The sequence below is a fragment of the Rhinopithecus bieti genome, unplaced genomic scaffold (assembly GCF_001698545.2).
Source record: "Rhinopithecus bieti isolate Rb0 unplaced genomic scaffold, ASM169854v2 scaffold_12049, whole genome shotgun sequence".
Classification (NCBI taxonomy): Eukaryota; Metazoa; Chordata; class Mammalia; order Primates; family Cercopithecidae; genus Rhinopithecus; species Rhinopithecus bieti.
In genome coordinates this window covers 3477769-3492193 of record NW_016807278.1, presented here as the reverse complement: position 1 = coordinate 3492193, position 14425 = coordinate 3477769, and the positions used below count along the sequence as shown (strand labels likewise).

At 51.7% G+C, this 14425-nt stretch overlaps 1 protein-coding gene across 2 annotated transcripts in view; it reads right to left on the bottom strand.

Moving 5' to 3' along the window:
* Positions 1 to 1529: 1529 nt before the first annotated feature.
* The window catches only part of REN (renin), a 13856-nt gene continuing 960 nt past the window's right edge, over positions 1530 to 14425 (bottom strand). The window contains exons 2-10 of one of the 2 annotated variants that reach the window (XM_017881058.1): positions 11495 to 11645; positions 10776 to 10899; positions 10015 to 10133; positions 8836 to 9032; positions 6798 to 6806; positions 6120 to 6239; positions 5634 to 5775; positions 5276 to 5374; positions 1530 to 1885 (exon numbers count right to left, since the gene is read on the bottom strand). In XM_017881058.1, coding sequence (XP_017736547.1) covers positions 1724 to 1885; positions 5276 to 5374; positions 5634 to 5775; positions 6120 to 6239; positions 6798 to 6806; positions 8836 to 9032; positions 10015 to 10133; positions 10776 to 10899; positions 11495 to 11645 — 1123 coding nt within the window. In that variant the 3' untranslated portion in view covers positions 1530 to 1723. Of the gene's footprint in view, positions 1886 to 4280; positions 4639 to 5275; positions 5375 to 5633; positions 5776 to 6119; positions 6240 to 6797; positions 6807 to 8835; positions 9033 to 10014; positions 10134 to 10775; positions 10900 to 11494; positions 11646 to 14425 lie in introns of those variants that run through there. The other variant, XM_017881057.1, reaches the window with a different exon arrangement.

The following is a 14425-nucleotide window of genomic DNA, read 5'->3' as shown; positions in this document are numbered from 1 at the left end:
TTGATTTTATTCAATTTTTTTTCTTTTGAGACGGAATTTCACTCATGTTGCCCAGTCTGCTGGAGTGCAATGGTGCGATCTCTGCTCACCACAACCTCTGCCTCCCGGGTTCAAGCCATTCTCCTGCCTCAGCCTCCCGAGTAGCTGGGATTACAGGCATGTGCCACCATGCTTGGCTAATTTTGTATTTTAATAGAGATGGGGTTTCTCCATGTTGGTCAGGTTGGTCTTGAACTCCTGACCTCAGGTGATCCACCCTCCTCAGCCTCCCAAAGTGCTGGGATTATAGGTGCGAGCCACCGCGCCCTGCCGATTTTATTCAATTTTAATTACTTTTAATTTTAGTGTAAGTAGCCACATGTGCCTACCATACTGGACAGTGAAGGAGATAATGGGAGTCGTGTCTGCCTTCTTAAGGTCACAGAGCTCCAGGATGGAGCTGGAAAAGACAATGGCCTCCAACACTTCCTTTGCAGTCAGGAAGCACAGCTGCACAGGACAAGGGAACATGGAGAATAAGTGGGAGTCCAGGGTCCTGAAGGCCAGGCTCTGGCTCTTGGTACTGCTCATGGACTCTTGTAGATGGCTCCCAGAGGTACTGAGGGCCTGGTTGAGCCACTCAGTGCCTCATGACTTTCTGTCAAAAGAGAGGTGAGCAACTATGGTGAAGAGTGATGGCTTCAGTAGCTCCAGGTGGATGCTGATTTCTCATTCCCCAAGTTACACATGCCCTGAAGACAGCCCAAAGAGTGAGAGTGGGAGAAGAGACTTCAGTCTGAGGAGTCCCTGGTGGATGGGATGGAGGATAGCAGTGTGTGTGCACCTGTGTGCTTGTGCATGTGGCCCCATACCAGCGTGCATGAAGCACTGTATGACAGTACCAACTGCTTATGATGAGGTGGAAAGCCTCCAGGACCCAAGTCAGGCAGGCTGGGTTCCAGTCTTGATTCTTCACTATCTTTCAGTATTCTTCACTACTTGATTCTTGACCAAGTAATCTTCGGCAAGGCCTTCCATTCTCTGGGCCTCAGTTTCCCCACCTATAAAGTGGAAGTATTGCCTGGATCTCTGGTGTTCTATGATTTTAGGTGGTAGTGCCTTAGAATGCCTGTGTAAATGGCTACATGGGGCAGGGCTGGGGCATCTGCAGTGGATAAGGAGAGCTGAGGGGAGTTTTGCAGGGACAAGAGACAGGGCTGACTTGCTCAGCAGAGCAGTCTGAACTCAGAGCTGGCTTCTGTGAGCTGGGTGAACTTTCTGACCCATAGTCTACTGCCACAGCATTGGCCTTGGTCCCTGAGGGACTAGAGGGAGCTTGGTTCCGGCTCTCTTCAGACTTCCCACCCGAGGTTGTGTAAACAGCTCCACCTGAGTCCTATTGATGGCCGATGGATGGCATCATCCCTGCATGCAAGAACCTGTGTGTGAGGCAAATGTGTAGCTTGTCCATGTCACATTCCTGTCCACACATGATCATGCAGCCCCTCCCTCTGTTCTAAACCCTAGTGAACCCAGATGCGACAGCCTGTGAACATGAAGTCTTTATTCTGTTTGTCCTCAAAGCAGGGAAGGGTGGGTGCAGGGGTCAGGGCATGGATGCAGCAGGAGCTCCACATCCAGTGTCTCCATGTGAGGGCATAAGCCCAGGCAGAGGGGCATCTCAGAGAGTGTTCCTGCTCTGGGCCAGGGCTGAAGGCTGGGCCTGCCTGGGCAGCAGAGGGCCTCAGCGGGCCAAGGCGAAGCCAATGCGGTTGTTACGCCGATCAAACTCTGTGTAGAACTTTCGGATGAAGGTGGCGCCCAGGGCCCAGGTGGGTCCAGTGGGCGGCGGGATATCCATGGCATGGATGGCCAGTGTGCACAGCTTTTTACTACTGTAAGATTCCTGGCAGGAAGGGGGAGAATTTCTCCATACCCAGCACATGACCATTCTCCTTTCACCTTGCCTGACCCTAGCAACTGTCTTCAGCAACATTCCCCTTCTCACCTCCATCTCTCCCCTAGCCACACTGGGCCTCCCTCACATCTTGGCCATTTTGCCCCATTGTGGACTGTACCACTGCTGTGTTTAGCCCCTGTGCTAGATGCCAGGCAAACAATGCATCAGGCACCGTGGTTCCTTCAGGAGATTACAGTTTGCCTTAGCTTCTGATTCTAGACAAGTTATTCAACTTCTCTAAGCCTACTGATTATGAAAAGAGGATAAGAATATAGGAGCATAGGATTATTGGGAGTATTTGATGAGAAAATGGAGATGAGGGAACAGGCACAGTGATGCCCAAATATGACCACACATTGGAATCACCTAGGGAAACTGAACCCCAGGTGCCACTTCTAGAGGTTCTAATTTAATAGGTATGGGATGTGGCCCAGGTACCAGGATTTTTCAAAGCTCTGCAGGTGACATGCACAGCCAAGTTAGAGAACTACATTTCTAACATGATCTATGCATTGTAATCTGTCCCCCTTTGAGGGTCTCTGTCCAGCCTTCCTCCCTGCCATTGAGGGGGCCGACTCGAACCTCACCTGAAATACATAGTCCGCGCTGGTGAGCGTGTATTCTTTGCCTCCCAGGTGGAAAGAGATGTCAGGGAGTGTAGGGCCCTCATTACACTTCACAACATACTGGGGTGGGGGGCAAAGGAAGCCTCCTTGAGTATGGAAGACGTTTCAGCAGATGAGGAGTCCTGCGCTGGTGGCCTGGCCTCTCTGCTGGAGAGGGTTGGGCACAGTGCCCCGCTCNCTAGCCACGTTGATTTTATTCAATTTTTTTTCTTTTGAGACGGAATTTCACTCATGTTGCCCAGTCTGCTGGAGTGCAATGGTGCGATCTCTGCTCACCACAACCTCTGCCTCCCGGGTTCAAGCCATTCTCCTGCCTCAGCCTCCCGAGTAGCTGGGATTACAGGCATGTGCCACCATGCTTGGCTAATTTTGTATTTTTAATAGAGATGGGGGTTTCTCCATGTTGGTCAGGTTGGTCTTGAACTCCTGACCTCAGGTGATCCACCCTCCTCAGCCTCCCAAAGTGCTGGGATTATAGGTGCGAGCCACCGCGCCCTGCCGATTTTATTCAATTTTAATTACTTTTAATTTTAGTGTAAGTAGCCACATGTGCCTACCATACTGGACAGTGAAGGAGATAATGGGAGTCGTGTCTGCCTTCTTAAGGTCACAGAGCTCCAGGATGGAGCTGGAAAAGACAATGGCCTCCAACACTTCCTTTGCAGTCAGGAAGCACAGCTGCACAGGACAAGGGAACATGGAGAATAAGTGGGAGTCCAGGGTCCTGAAGGCCAGGCTCTGGCTCTTGGTACTGCTCATGGACTCTTGTAGATGGCTCCCAGAGGTACTGAGGGCCTGGTTGAGCCACTCAGTGCCTCATGACTTTCTGTCAAAAGAGAGGTGAGCAACTATGGTGAAGAGTGATGGCTTCAGTAGCTCCAGGTGGATGCTGATTTCTCATTCCCCAAGTTACACATGCCCTGAAGACAGCCCAAAGAGTGAGAGTGGGAGAAGAGACTTCAGTCTGAGGAGTCCCTGGTGGATGGGATGGAGGATAGCAGTGTGTGTGCACCTGTGTGCTTGTGCATGTGGCCCCATACCAGCGTGCATGAAGCACTGTATGACAGTACCAACTGCTTATGATGAGGTGGAAAGCCTCCAGGACCCAAGTCAGGCAGGCTGGGTTCCAGTCTTGATTCTTCACTATCTTTCAGTATTCTTCACTACTTGATTCTTGACCAAGTAATCTTCGGCAAGGCCTTCCATTCTCTGGGCCTCAGTTTCCCCACCTATAAAGTGGAAGTATTGCCTGGATCTCTGGTGTTCTATGATTTTAGGTGGTAGTGCCTTAGAATGCCTGTGTAAATGGCTACATGGGGCAGGGCTGGGGCATCTGCAGTGGATAAGGAGAGCTGAGGGGAGTTTTGCAGGGACAAGAGACAGGGCTGACTTGCTCAGCAGAGCAGTCTGAACTCAGAGCTGGCTTCTGTGAGCTGGGTGAACTTTCTGACCCATAGTCTACTGCCACAGCATTGGCCTTGGTCCCTGAGGGACTAGAGGGAGCTTGGTTCCGGCTCTCTTCAGACTTCCCACCCGAGGTTGTGTAAACAGCTCCACCTGAGTCCTATTGATGGCCGATGGATGGCATCATCCCTGCATGCAAGAACCTGTGTGTGAGGCAAATGTGTAGCTTGTCCATGTCACATTCCTGTCCACACATGATCATGCAGCCCCTCCCTCTGTTCTAAACCCTAGTGAACCCAGATGCGACAGCCTGTGAACATGAAGTCTTTATTCTGTTTGTCCTCAAAGCAGGGAAGGGTGGGTGCAGGGGTCAGGGCATGGATGCAGCAGGAGCTCCACATCCAGTGTCTCCATGTGAGGGCATAAGCCCAGGCAGAGGGGCATCTCAGAGAGTGTTCCTGCTCTGGGCCAGGGCTGAAGGCTGGGCCTGCCTGGGCAGCAGAGGGCCTCAGCGGGCCAAGGCGAAGCCAATGCGGTTGTTACGCCGATCAAACTCTGTGTAGAACTTTCGGATGAAGGTGGCGCCCAGGGCCCAGGTGGGTCCAGTGGGCGGCGGGATATCCATGGCATGGATGGCCAGTGTGCACAGCTTTTACTACTGTAAGATTCCTGGCAGGAAGGGGAGAATTTCTCCATACCCAGCACATGACCATTCTCCTTTCACCTTGCCTGACCCTAGCAACTGTCTTCAGCAACATTCCCCTTCTCACCTCCATCTCTCCCCTAGCCACACTGGGCCTCCCTCACATCTTGGCCATTTTGCCCCATTGTGGACTGTACCACTGCTGTGTTTAGCCCCTGTGCTAGATGCCAGGCAAACAATGCATCAGGCACCGTGGTTCCTTCAGGAGATTACAGTTTGCCTTAGCTTCTGATTCTAGACAAGTTATTCAACTTCTCTAAGCCTACTGATTATGAAAAGAGGATAAGAATATAGGAGCATAGGATTATTGGGAGTATTTGATGAGAAAATGGAGATGAGGGAACAGGCACAGTGATGCCCAAATATGACCACACATTGGAATCACCTAGGGAAACTGAACCCCAGGTGCCACTTCTAGAGGTTCTAATTTAATAGGTATGGGATGTGGCCCAGGTACCAGGATTTTCAAAGCTCTGCAGGTGACATGCACAGCCAAGTTAGAGAACTACATTTCTAACATGATCTATGCATTGTAATCTGTCCCCTTTGAGGGTCTCTGTCCAGCCTTCCTCCCTGCCATTGAGGGGCCGACTCGAACCTCACCTGAAATACATAGTCCGCGCTGGTGAGCGTGTATTCTTTGCCTCCCAGGTGGAAAGAGATGTCAGGGAGTGTAGGGCCCTCATTACACTTCACAACATACTGGGGTGGGGGGCAAAGGAAGCCTCCTTGAGTATGGAAGACGTTTCAGCAGATGAGGAGTCCTGCGCTGGTGGCCTGGCCTCTCTGCTGGAGAGGGTTGGGCACAGTGCCCCGCTCCATGGGTGACCAGCCACACGTGTGGAGAGTGTGAGGTGAACAAGCGAAGGCCTGAGATGGCCTCATCTGCCTGGGGGATTTGTGAGCCGATACCAGGTGGCGCTCCCCCCACCCGCAGCACCTTCCCTCTTTGGCTTCTTACATCAAACAGCCTCTTCTTGGCCCCCAAGGCCTCCATGAGCTTCTCTATGGAGCTGGTAGAACCCGAGATGTAGGATGCACCAGTGTCCACCAATGCCAGGCAGCCGTCTTCACAGAGCAAGGTGGATGACCCCACAGACACCCTGGGGGAGGCCACAGTCAGACAGACAGACAGAAGGCTGATGGGGCACCTCCAGGCTGCGTGTCCTTCCTGAGTGTGGGTGGGTGGGTGGAGGCCACGGTGGTGGCCGGTTGAGGCAGTGAATGGAGGAGGGAAGGTACTGTCGCCCTCCACCACTTCTCCCCAGGCCCTTCCCTTCTCTGTTTCCCAGCCTGGACAGAGCAGGCAGAGAGCAAATGGTGGCTGTGCTTAAGAATTGGCTGCATTTGGAAAGAGGGAAGGATGGTAACGCTGTCCTTCCCACCCTCCCCAACCTCAATGACATCAGCAATTTTTGGAGCCCGGAGAGGGTTGAGGATTTCTGACCCCTTCATTTGAATCTGCCAGACGCCAGTCTTGATGAGGTTGATATAGTGGAAATTCCCTTCGTAATGCTGGGGGTCGCTGCCTCCCAGCACAATCTGTCCTCCCAGCGACTGGGAATTCCTAAAGGAAAGATCAGAAGCTCTTGGAAATCCATAACCTCCGGGACCCAGCAACTCAGGTAATCGGGGAAGGTTGCACAAGTGTGCCGGGCAGGACAGAGGGCTCTAGGGCACAGGAATATGGGACAGACAGCCAGGCTCAGAGCTGTCGTTGGGAAGCATGCAGAACATACTGCTTCTCCGCCTTTCTTCCCCTCCCCAACCCCAGCCAGAGGTTGTTCCAGGGTAGTCCAGCTGTTCCCCAAAAAGCATCCCCAGAGAGGTCACAGAAAAGGAGCAGGTACAAGAACAATGAGTGGATGTGAACAAGACACAAATGGACGCGCCTCACTCTTGGGTTGCTGCTGATTGAGCAGGTGTAGGGGAGGGGACCCTGAGGAGGCTATTGGGTGTGGGCAGGGGGCATGGAGAGAGCAGGAAGGAAGGACAGAGAACTTCGGCATCTAGCGGAGGCTGGGCTTGCTGATGCGAGTTTTGGGCCGGTGGCATGTGTAATTCTGGGTCAGGTGCTCAGGGAGTACTGGAAGGTCACAGCCATGTGGGGGTTTTGTCTCCTTACTCGGAATCTCTGCAGAGAAAGAGAGACAGCAGAAAGGAAGCTTCATTTCATGCCAACCTCATCAGCCCTGCTGTTTGGCAGGGTGGGTGTTATGTACTCTCTTTGCCCTTCAGGCAATGGAATCACTAAGAGGCGAAGTCACTTGCCTGAAGTTACCCAGTCCATGAGTGAACAAGTAGGGGACTGGAGCCAGGCTCCTGGTGCCCCGTCTAGAGCTGATTCCCCTCGCCTTCCTTTCCTCCACACTGCGCTTGGCTCAGGGACTACTGTAGGCCTAATCTCCAGGGCGTGCATGTGTGTGTGATGTGTTTTTCCAGAATTCATAGTAGAATTCACACATGCACATGTGTGCATGGGTGTGTAGGTGTGCATATGTTATTTTGTGCAACTGCAAACTACTTGTATTTTTATAAAGTCGGAATGTATGTGTATGTGCTAGCACAAATTCCCTACTGCCTCTCTCTCAATACTTCAGGATGTCTCTGGATGTTCCCTCCTTCCCATCCCAAGATAAAGGAAGAAGCCAGCCCTCTCCTCTGCAAAGCCTGGCTTCTTCCTGTCTGCTGGAACCTCATGTCTTTCATGGCCTTCAAACTCCAGTGCTCCCATTTAGCTCCTATTCTTTCCACATTTTAAATCTCTTTCTTCCTATTGGCTTCTTCCTCCACCTACAGGCATCACTCGAGCATCCTCTAGCATTTAAAAACACCCACCCTTCCTTTTCTGCTTCTGGATCTCACCCCCCACGCCACCCCCAATTCCCTTCCCTGTTGAATGTCCCAGGGCAACCTACATCTTATGACCTCCACTTCCTGACACCCACATCATCCACCTCTTAACTGCTTGCCATCTGGCCTTGCCCCTACCTCCTCTAAAATGGCTCTTCTAAAGACCACCCCTGACTGCAGAGCCACCAATTGGTCTTTTCTCAAGGCCTCCCTTTCTATCACCACACCAGAGACTCCTCTCCGTTTTACTGTGAGATTTCTCTGAACTCTGATCCTCTCCTCTATTCTTTTTGCCACTGGCCTCATGTTCTTACCCTTTTGACTTTTTTTTTTTCTTTTTCTGAGACTGGATCTCACTCTGTTGCCTTAGCTGGAGTGCAGTGGCACAATCACTGCTCACTGCAGCCTTAACTCCTGGGCTCAAGCGATCCTCTTGCCTTGGCCTCCCAGAGTGCTGGGATTATAGGCATGAGCCACTGCACCTGGCCCCTTTTGCCTCCAGCTCTCTTGTCTCCAACTCATGCCATCTTTCTGAGCCCAGCAGTTTGGAGTAGAGCCCAACCCTGCTCAAGAGCTGACAACAGCTTCCCCAATGCTGGCTGAGCTGCATATAAGCTCAACCTAGAATTGAAAAGCATCCATGGTTTTCAGCACCACACTCGCTGCCTGCCTGTGACACTCATTACATTGGAATATGTCTTGTCTTCCCTGTTAGCCTGTAAGCTCTATGTGGGTAGGGGAGTACAGGTTCTGCCTTGTTCACGGTGTTCACTGCTGCACCCCCAGAGCCTCGCACAGTGCTTGGCACATAGCATTTACTGAACTGATGAGTGGGCAGACAAATGAAGGATCTAATGGATGACTGAAGTTGGCTGTCTCTGTGTGGGAGGAGCCATGGCCCTCACAGGCAGGGCTCCAGGTCACGGTAATCCCTTATTTCCCATCACCCCCACCTTGCATCTCCTCTTGCTCCAGAGTGGTACTGTCCATTAGAATGTCCTGCCAAGCTGAGAATGTTCTCTATCTGCACTGTCCAAAACCGTAATTACTAGCCACCACGGCTGCCAGACATTTGACATGTGGCTAGTGCAACTAAGAGCCACCAGTTGAATGCTTAATTGATGCTTGACTGTACTGAATTAATTTAAATTTCAGTGGTGCCTTCCATATTGGCTAGTACAGTTCTAGATATTAATTGACTGTCACCTAATCACAAACACTTAACAATTCTGGCCCAGGCTCTCCTTCCACTCCCCAGCTCTTCTCCCCTCCTCTCCCCCCACCTCAGCCCCTGGAGTCCCAGTCCCCACCTGTTGTAGTAGAAAGAGAAGACGTCCTCTTTTAGCACCCCTTGGGAGAGGATGTTGTCGAAGATAGGGGTGACCCTGCCAATGGCCTGTTCAATGAAGCCCATGCCCACAACCCCATCAAACTCGGCCAGCATGAAGGGTAAGGCAGGCATCTCCGTGACCTCTCCAAACATCTGTGTCACTGTGATTCCACCCACCTGTGGGAGGAAGGACCAGAGGAGACCAAGCCCACTGCCCACTCCTTGGCTGGAGTCTGGTCTGGGCTTCCACACTAGGGATCCCAGGGGCACACAGGCTTCAGGGTACAGAAATTGGGGTAAGAGTGTTTCCTCAACTCTGCACGCACACACTCTGTGTATGCCAATGTGTATGCCAATACACGTCTGTGCTGCAGAGCCAAGAGAGAGCTGGAGTTGACCAGGGATTGGACAGCAGAGGCTGAGGGGGTGGTCCTGCCAAGCAGCAAAAGAAAAGCTGCCAAGAGCTCCTCCTCCTCCCCAGTGGCCCGGCTTTCGTGCCCGGCAGGACTAGGTCTTGGCCCCCACGCTTATCATGGGCGAAGGGTTTCTTCAGCACAGCCAAGCTTGCCCTTCTCCCTTTTTTATATCTGAGTTCACAGAAAAAAGGGAGGGAGGCAGGAATCACCCTGATTTTCTGTCAGGTCCCATGTGTGCCCTTCCCCTAACTCTGATGGAGCAGGGCCTGAGAAACTCCAGAAGGAGGAAAGGGTCAGACATGGGCCAAATAAAAAGAAAAGCAGGACTTGACCTGAATCCCAGAGTCAACCTCAACTGTGACCTTAAAACCTATGCCTGACCCTAAAACTCAGCCTGACCCTGACCCTGGATTTCAGACTAGGGTGTAGCCCAGTCAGAGCTGATGAACTCGGACAAGTTACTTGACTGCAGCCATGGGGCTCACGACAAGCCCTACGTGCAAGTCAGATGCAAAAACATCCATAAACCACCCAACAGTTAAGCCCGTGGCCCAAGCTTGCTCCCCCATAGGTACTGCTGCTTTGCAGCAACAGCCAGATGTGGCAGAACAGGGTGTTCCTCAGCTCCCCAGGCTCCAAGTGGGCTGCAGTGCACCTCCCCGCAGGTATGGCCCCTGGAGGGTCAGGAGAGGCCTGGGGACAGAAGGGGTTGGGAGCAGATGACCTAGGGCAACCCCACTTACGGTGATGATGTCCTGGCTCAGAAAGCCACTGACTGTCCCTGTTGAATAGCGGAGGGTGAGTTCTGTTCCATTGTGCTTGTAGCTGGAGGAATCCGAAGCATCGAAGAGCTTGTGATACACTGACAGGGGGACAGAGGCTCAGGTTTGTCCAAGAGTGGCCCAGACAGGGGGACTCAGAGGCAGGGTGCATTGTGGGTATGGCTGGTGTGGCTTAGGACTTAGCTTAGGTACAAGGACGAGTGACTCTAGGGTCAGGGGGCTTGGAATACGTGCTTCATCAATCAAGGACTGGATTTCTTGGGCCCCCCTAATGTGCCCATACCTCGATAATTTTGTCCTAAATGAAGGAATTTAAAGTAATCACTAACACTGATAACACCAGAGAAGATGCTGGGCACAGAGTAAGTGCCCAGTAAGAGGTTGTTGATTAAGACTAGGGATGGAAGAGTTCCGAGTGCCTGGGATGGGTTTGAGAATTCAGTCCTGTCTCAATCTCAGGAAGACTGGGAAGTGGCCTTCTGAGTGGTCAGGGGTTCTTGGAGCTTTCTTTTTTTTTTTTTTTTTTAAACCTTGGTGGCTATATCAGAAAAATGGGAGACATCTTCCTCTCTCCCTTAAGTGTCAGGGTCAGTGGGTACAGAGGCAGAGAGGAAGGCACTCCCTTGGTGGCAAGAGGGATGGGAGCTAGGTGTGGGGCAGGATTGCTCATGCACAGTAGGGCAGGGGGACTGGGGAGAGGCACTGTGGGTCTTAGGTCTCACCACAGGCAGTGTAGAGACGGCTGCACTTGGAGGAGGGCACCCAAACGTTGGACGAACCAGTGTCAAAGACGACTTTGAAGGTCTGGGGTGGGGTGCCGATGCCAATCTCACCATAGTACTGGGTCTGTGGGGGTAAAAAGAGGGCTGGAGGGGCTCAGGGCACCTTGGGTCTTGGGGTCTTGTCTGGCTTCACTCTTGGCTGTCAGGGTAAGATTTGGCCCAGGTGAGGTCCTGTAGCCTCTCGGGGTTTCTGTTGTCCTGCAGGAACTGGTCGAAGGCTTAGCATCGCCCCATGGCATCCCAGAAACTGGGAATCTCAGTAAGACAAGATGGCGAAATCAAAACATTGAGAATGAAGCAGGATGCGAACTTGACCCTTGAGAATCTACTGGGGCAGCAAGCCGTCAGACTGTGCTGGACCCGGTCACAGAAACCCCCTCCTGAGTCACACACCCCTTCCCACCCACCTAGGACACCTGGCTTAAGGCCTGGGCTGAGTTCCAAACCTAACCCTGCCCCTGAATGGCCCCTGAGTGCCTTCATGTCTTCTGTGCTCAGGCTTTCCAACTGGAAAATGGGAATTTTCTAGGGTGCTCACATGTTCCTCAGCGCCTTCGTCAAACACAGCATGGGAAGGGTGAGTCTTATGGTAAAGAAAGCCCTAGGTCCATGGGGGAAAGCAGACAGGGAGGGAGCGAGGGGCTGAGCCAGGCACTCACATCCATGTAGTTGGTGAGGATCACGGAGGAGGTGGTGTTGCCAAGGGCCAGCCTCTTCATGGGCTGGCTCCACTCGGGACCAAGTCTGGCCATGTCCACACCTCGTTCCTTCAGGCTTTCTCGGATTGAGGGCATCCTCTTGAGGAAGATCCTGGCCCATGGTGGAGGAAGCAAAAATAGAAAAGTGCTGTACCTCCACCATAACGGTAGAGTCCCTGAGGCCAAATCCCTGCTTTTAGTACAACCACCTTTAATGTTAGCCCAGCCACCTGGAAATCACCTCTGTTCCTGAAGGCCTCTGGAGCATTTATAAGAGTTACCTCTTGTCAAGAGTCAATTTAGAGGAGTCAGCTGCCCGCGGATTAAATAACCCTGAAGTGACTTCCTTCTGTTGCCTAATTTTGATTAGACAAGGCTATTTGTTTATTGGTCCGTTCATCCATTTATTCCATAATCACCTGCTGAACAACTACTTTGTGCCTCACTGTGCTGGAAACTGGAGCTAGAAAGATAACGATCATGACAGCCTTTAAGGAACTCCAGCTGGCAGGAGGACAGACGTGAAACAGGCACAGACATTCCCTCTGAAGAGACGAATGCCAGGGAGTGCCCCTGTCAAAGCTAGGGGCTGGTGGGGAAGACAGTGCCATGGAAGACCGCTAGGTGGCAGCAGATGCCCACAGCAGCTGCGAGGTCTCCAGGACACCAGCGGACAGGCACCCAACCAGGGCTGTGGTGGAGAGGATCCCCTGAGCTGGGTTGGGCATAGAGAGAAGCCAGCATCTTCAGAGCGCCGTGCACCTCATCCTTGGAGAGATGTGTCCCAGTTCCTTGGCTTCTTGTCCAGATGTTTTCCCATCACCTTTGAGAGGCAGAATTAAAGAGACCTGGGAAACTGACTCTCCTGAGTTGCTACTGAGAGTTCTCCAACAAGCTAGCTGTCATTCATTTTATAGATGAGAAAAATGAAGGCTCACGGGGACGAAGGTGACTCAGAAATCTTGCAGCAGGGATTCAGAGCATGTGTCTGGCCTTATTTCCCATATAGGGCCCCCTGGGTCCCGACATAAAGGCTGTTTGCCAAAGCCCAGAGGAAGATGTCTCTAGCTGTTCACTGGAAGGTCCCAGGATGGAAGCCCAAGTTGACTCTGCAATAGACTTTCCCATACACAGGGAGATTCCCTCTTTCTTCTACTTTCTTCTTAGCGGCCAGTCCTCCTATATTTACACTACCCTTTCCTTCCTACATCCTTCCTGCGTCCCATGCATTCTACTGACTCCCATTTTGCCCATGGACATGAATGCAACTTTTATGCCTATCAGCATGGTATTGTAACAGAAATGATTTGTTATCTTCCTATCACAGTTTACTGTCACCAAAATATTTTCACAATCATTATTTTATTTGCTTTCATAAGGTGGATGATTTTATTACTCCCACTTTACAGATGGGAAAATGGAGGGTCAGAGGTTTGACCCCAAGGAGGTTGCATTTCCCACTATTTACTCACAGCAGCCTATGGTTTGGACTTTCACTTTTTGCCATTTCCTTTTCAGAAAATCCTTTTCTTCTCCCCTTCCCTTTCCCCCAAGTTCTTTAGTCCTCCAAGCCCCAACATGTACGCCCACCTCCAAGAAGCTTGCCCCAAGGCCTCCAGCCCACACTGGCCTCACCTTCCCTTGGGCCTCTGCTCTGTTTTTCCTTGAGTCTCACAGCCTGGACCGTACAGCATGTGGAACTGGTGCCATATGGTGGTGAAGACAGTGGTTGCAGGGGGCATGCCTGAATCCCCTTACCACCTGTGTGATTCTGAGAAAGCTACCTAACCTTTCTGGGCCTCTTTTTTTTTTTTTTTTGAGACGGAGTCTCGCTCTGTCGCCCAGGCTGGAGTGCAGTGGCCGGATCTCAGCTCACTGCAAGCTCCGCCTCCCGAGTTTACGCCAGTCTCCTGCCTCAGCCTTCCGAGTAGCTGGGACTACAGGCGCCCACCGCCTCGCCCGGCTAGTTTTTTTGTATTTTTTAGTAGAGACGGGGTTTCACCATGTTAGCCAGGATGGTCTCGATCTCCTGACCTCGTGATCCGCCCATCTCGGCCTCCCAAAGTGCTGGGATTACAGGCTTGAGCCACCGCGCCCGGCCTCTGGGCCTCTTCTAAGTCTCCATTAACCCCTCTAAAAATGGGCCTAATGGTAGTACCTACCTCAGAGTCACTGTGCAGATGAAACCATGTGCCCACTGCTCAATACATGTAAATTGTGAGCGTATATATGTACATGTTCACCTTGAGAAGCAGCTCATTCATTCAGCTGTCCCAAGTGCCTCACATGATGCTCTACACATAACAGGTAGCAAAATTCCTATAATTCTGTTTCAAAAGCTGGATTCCCTCTCCACCCCTTGCCCAATTCCATTCTTTTTCTCTTTTGGATAACAGCAGGGGAAGATGTTTTTACTTTCCTCTACCTTTATCCTGGGGTGCAGCTGCTTTGAAGCACCCATCCTCTTACCCAGTGCTCACAACCCAGCAATTACTCTCTGAGAGCCTCAGAGCAAGGGAAAGCAGTTTTGGAAGCAAAAGGCCCAGTGTGTGTTGAGGCTTAGCCTCTTACATATCACCTCCCTGAGCCTCAGTGTCCTCATCTGCAAAGTGGGAATGCTGAGTTGTTGGGGGCATAACTTGAGATGAGACATGTGAAAAGATCCTGTGACGCCCTAAGCGTTTTATAGGCTTAGCAAGTATTACCGTGATTAAAATGTGCCTTCCTACCTTCAGGACTGCTGGTCACATCTGCTGTCCCCAGACTGAAAACCCCTTTCTCTGTGAGGTCTTCTCTCAAATGCTGTGTCTTCCCCTTCTTCAGTCTTTTAGATAAGGTCTGGCTCTATCACCCAGGCTGAAGTGCAGTGGCTCAGTCTGTACCCATGCCCCA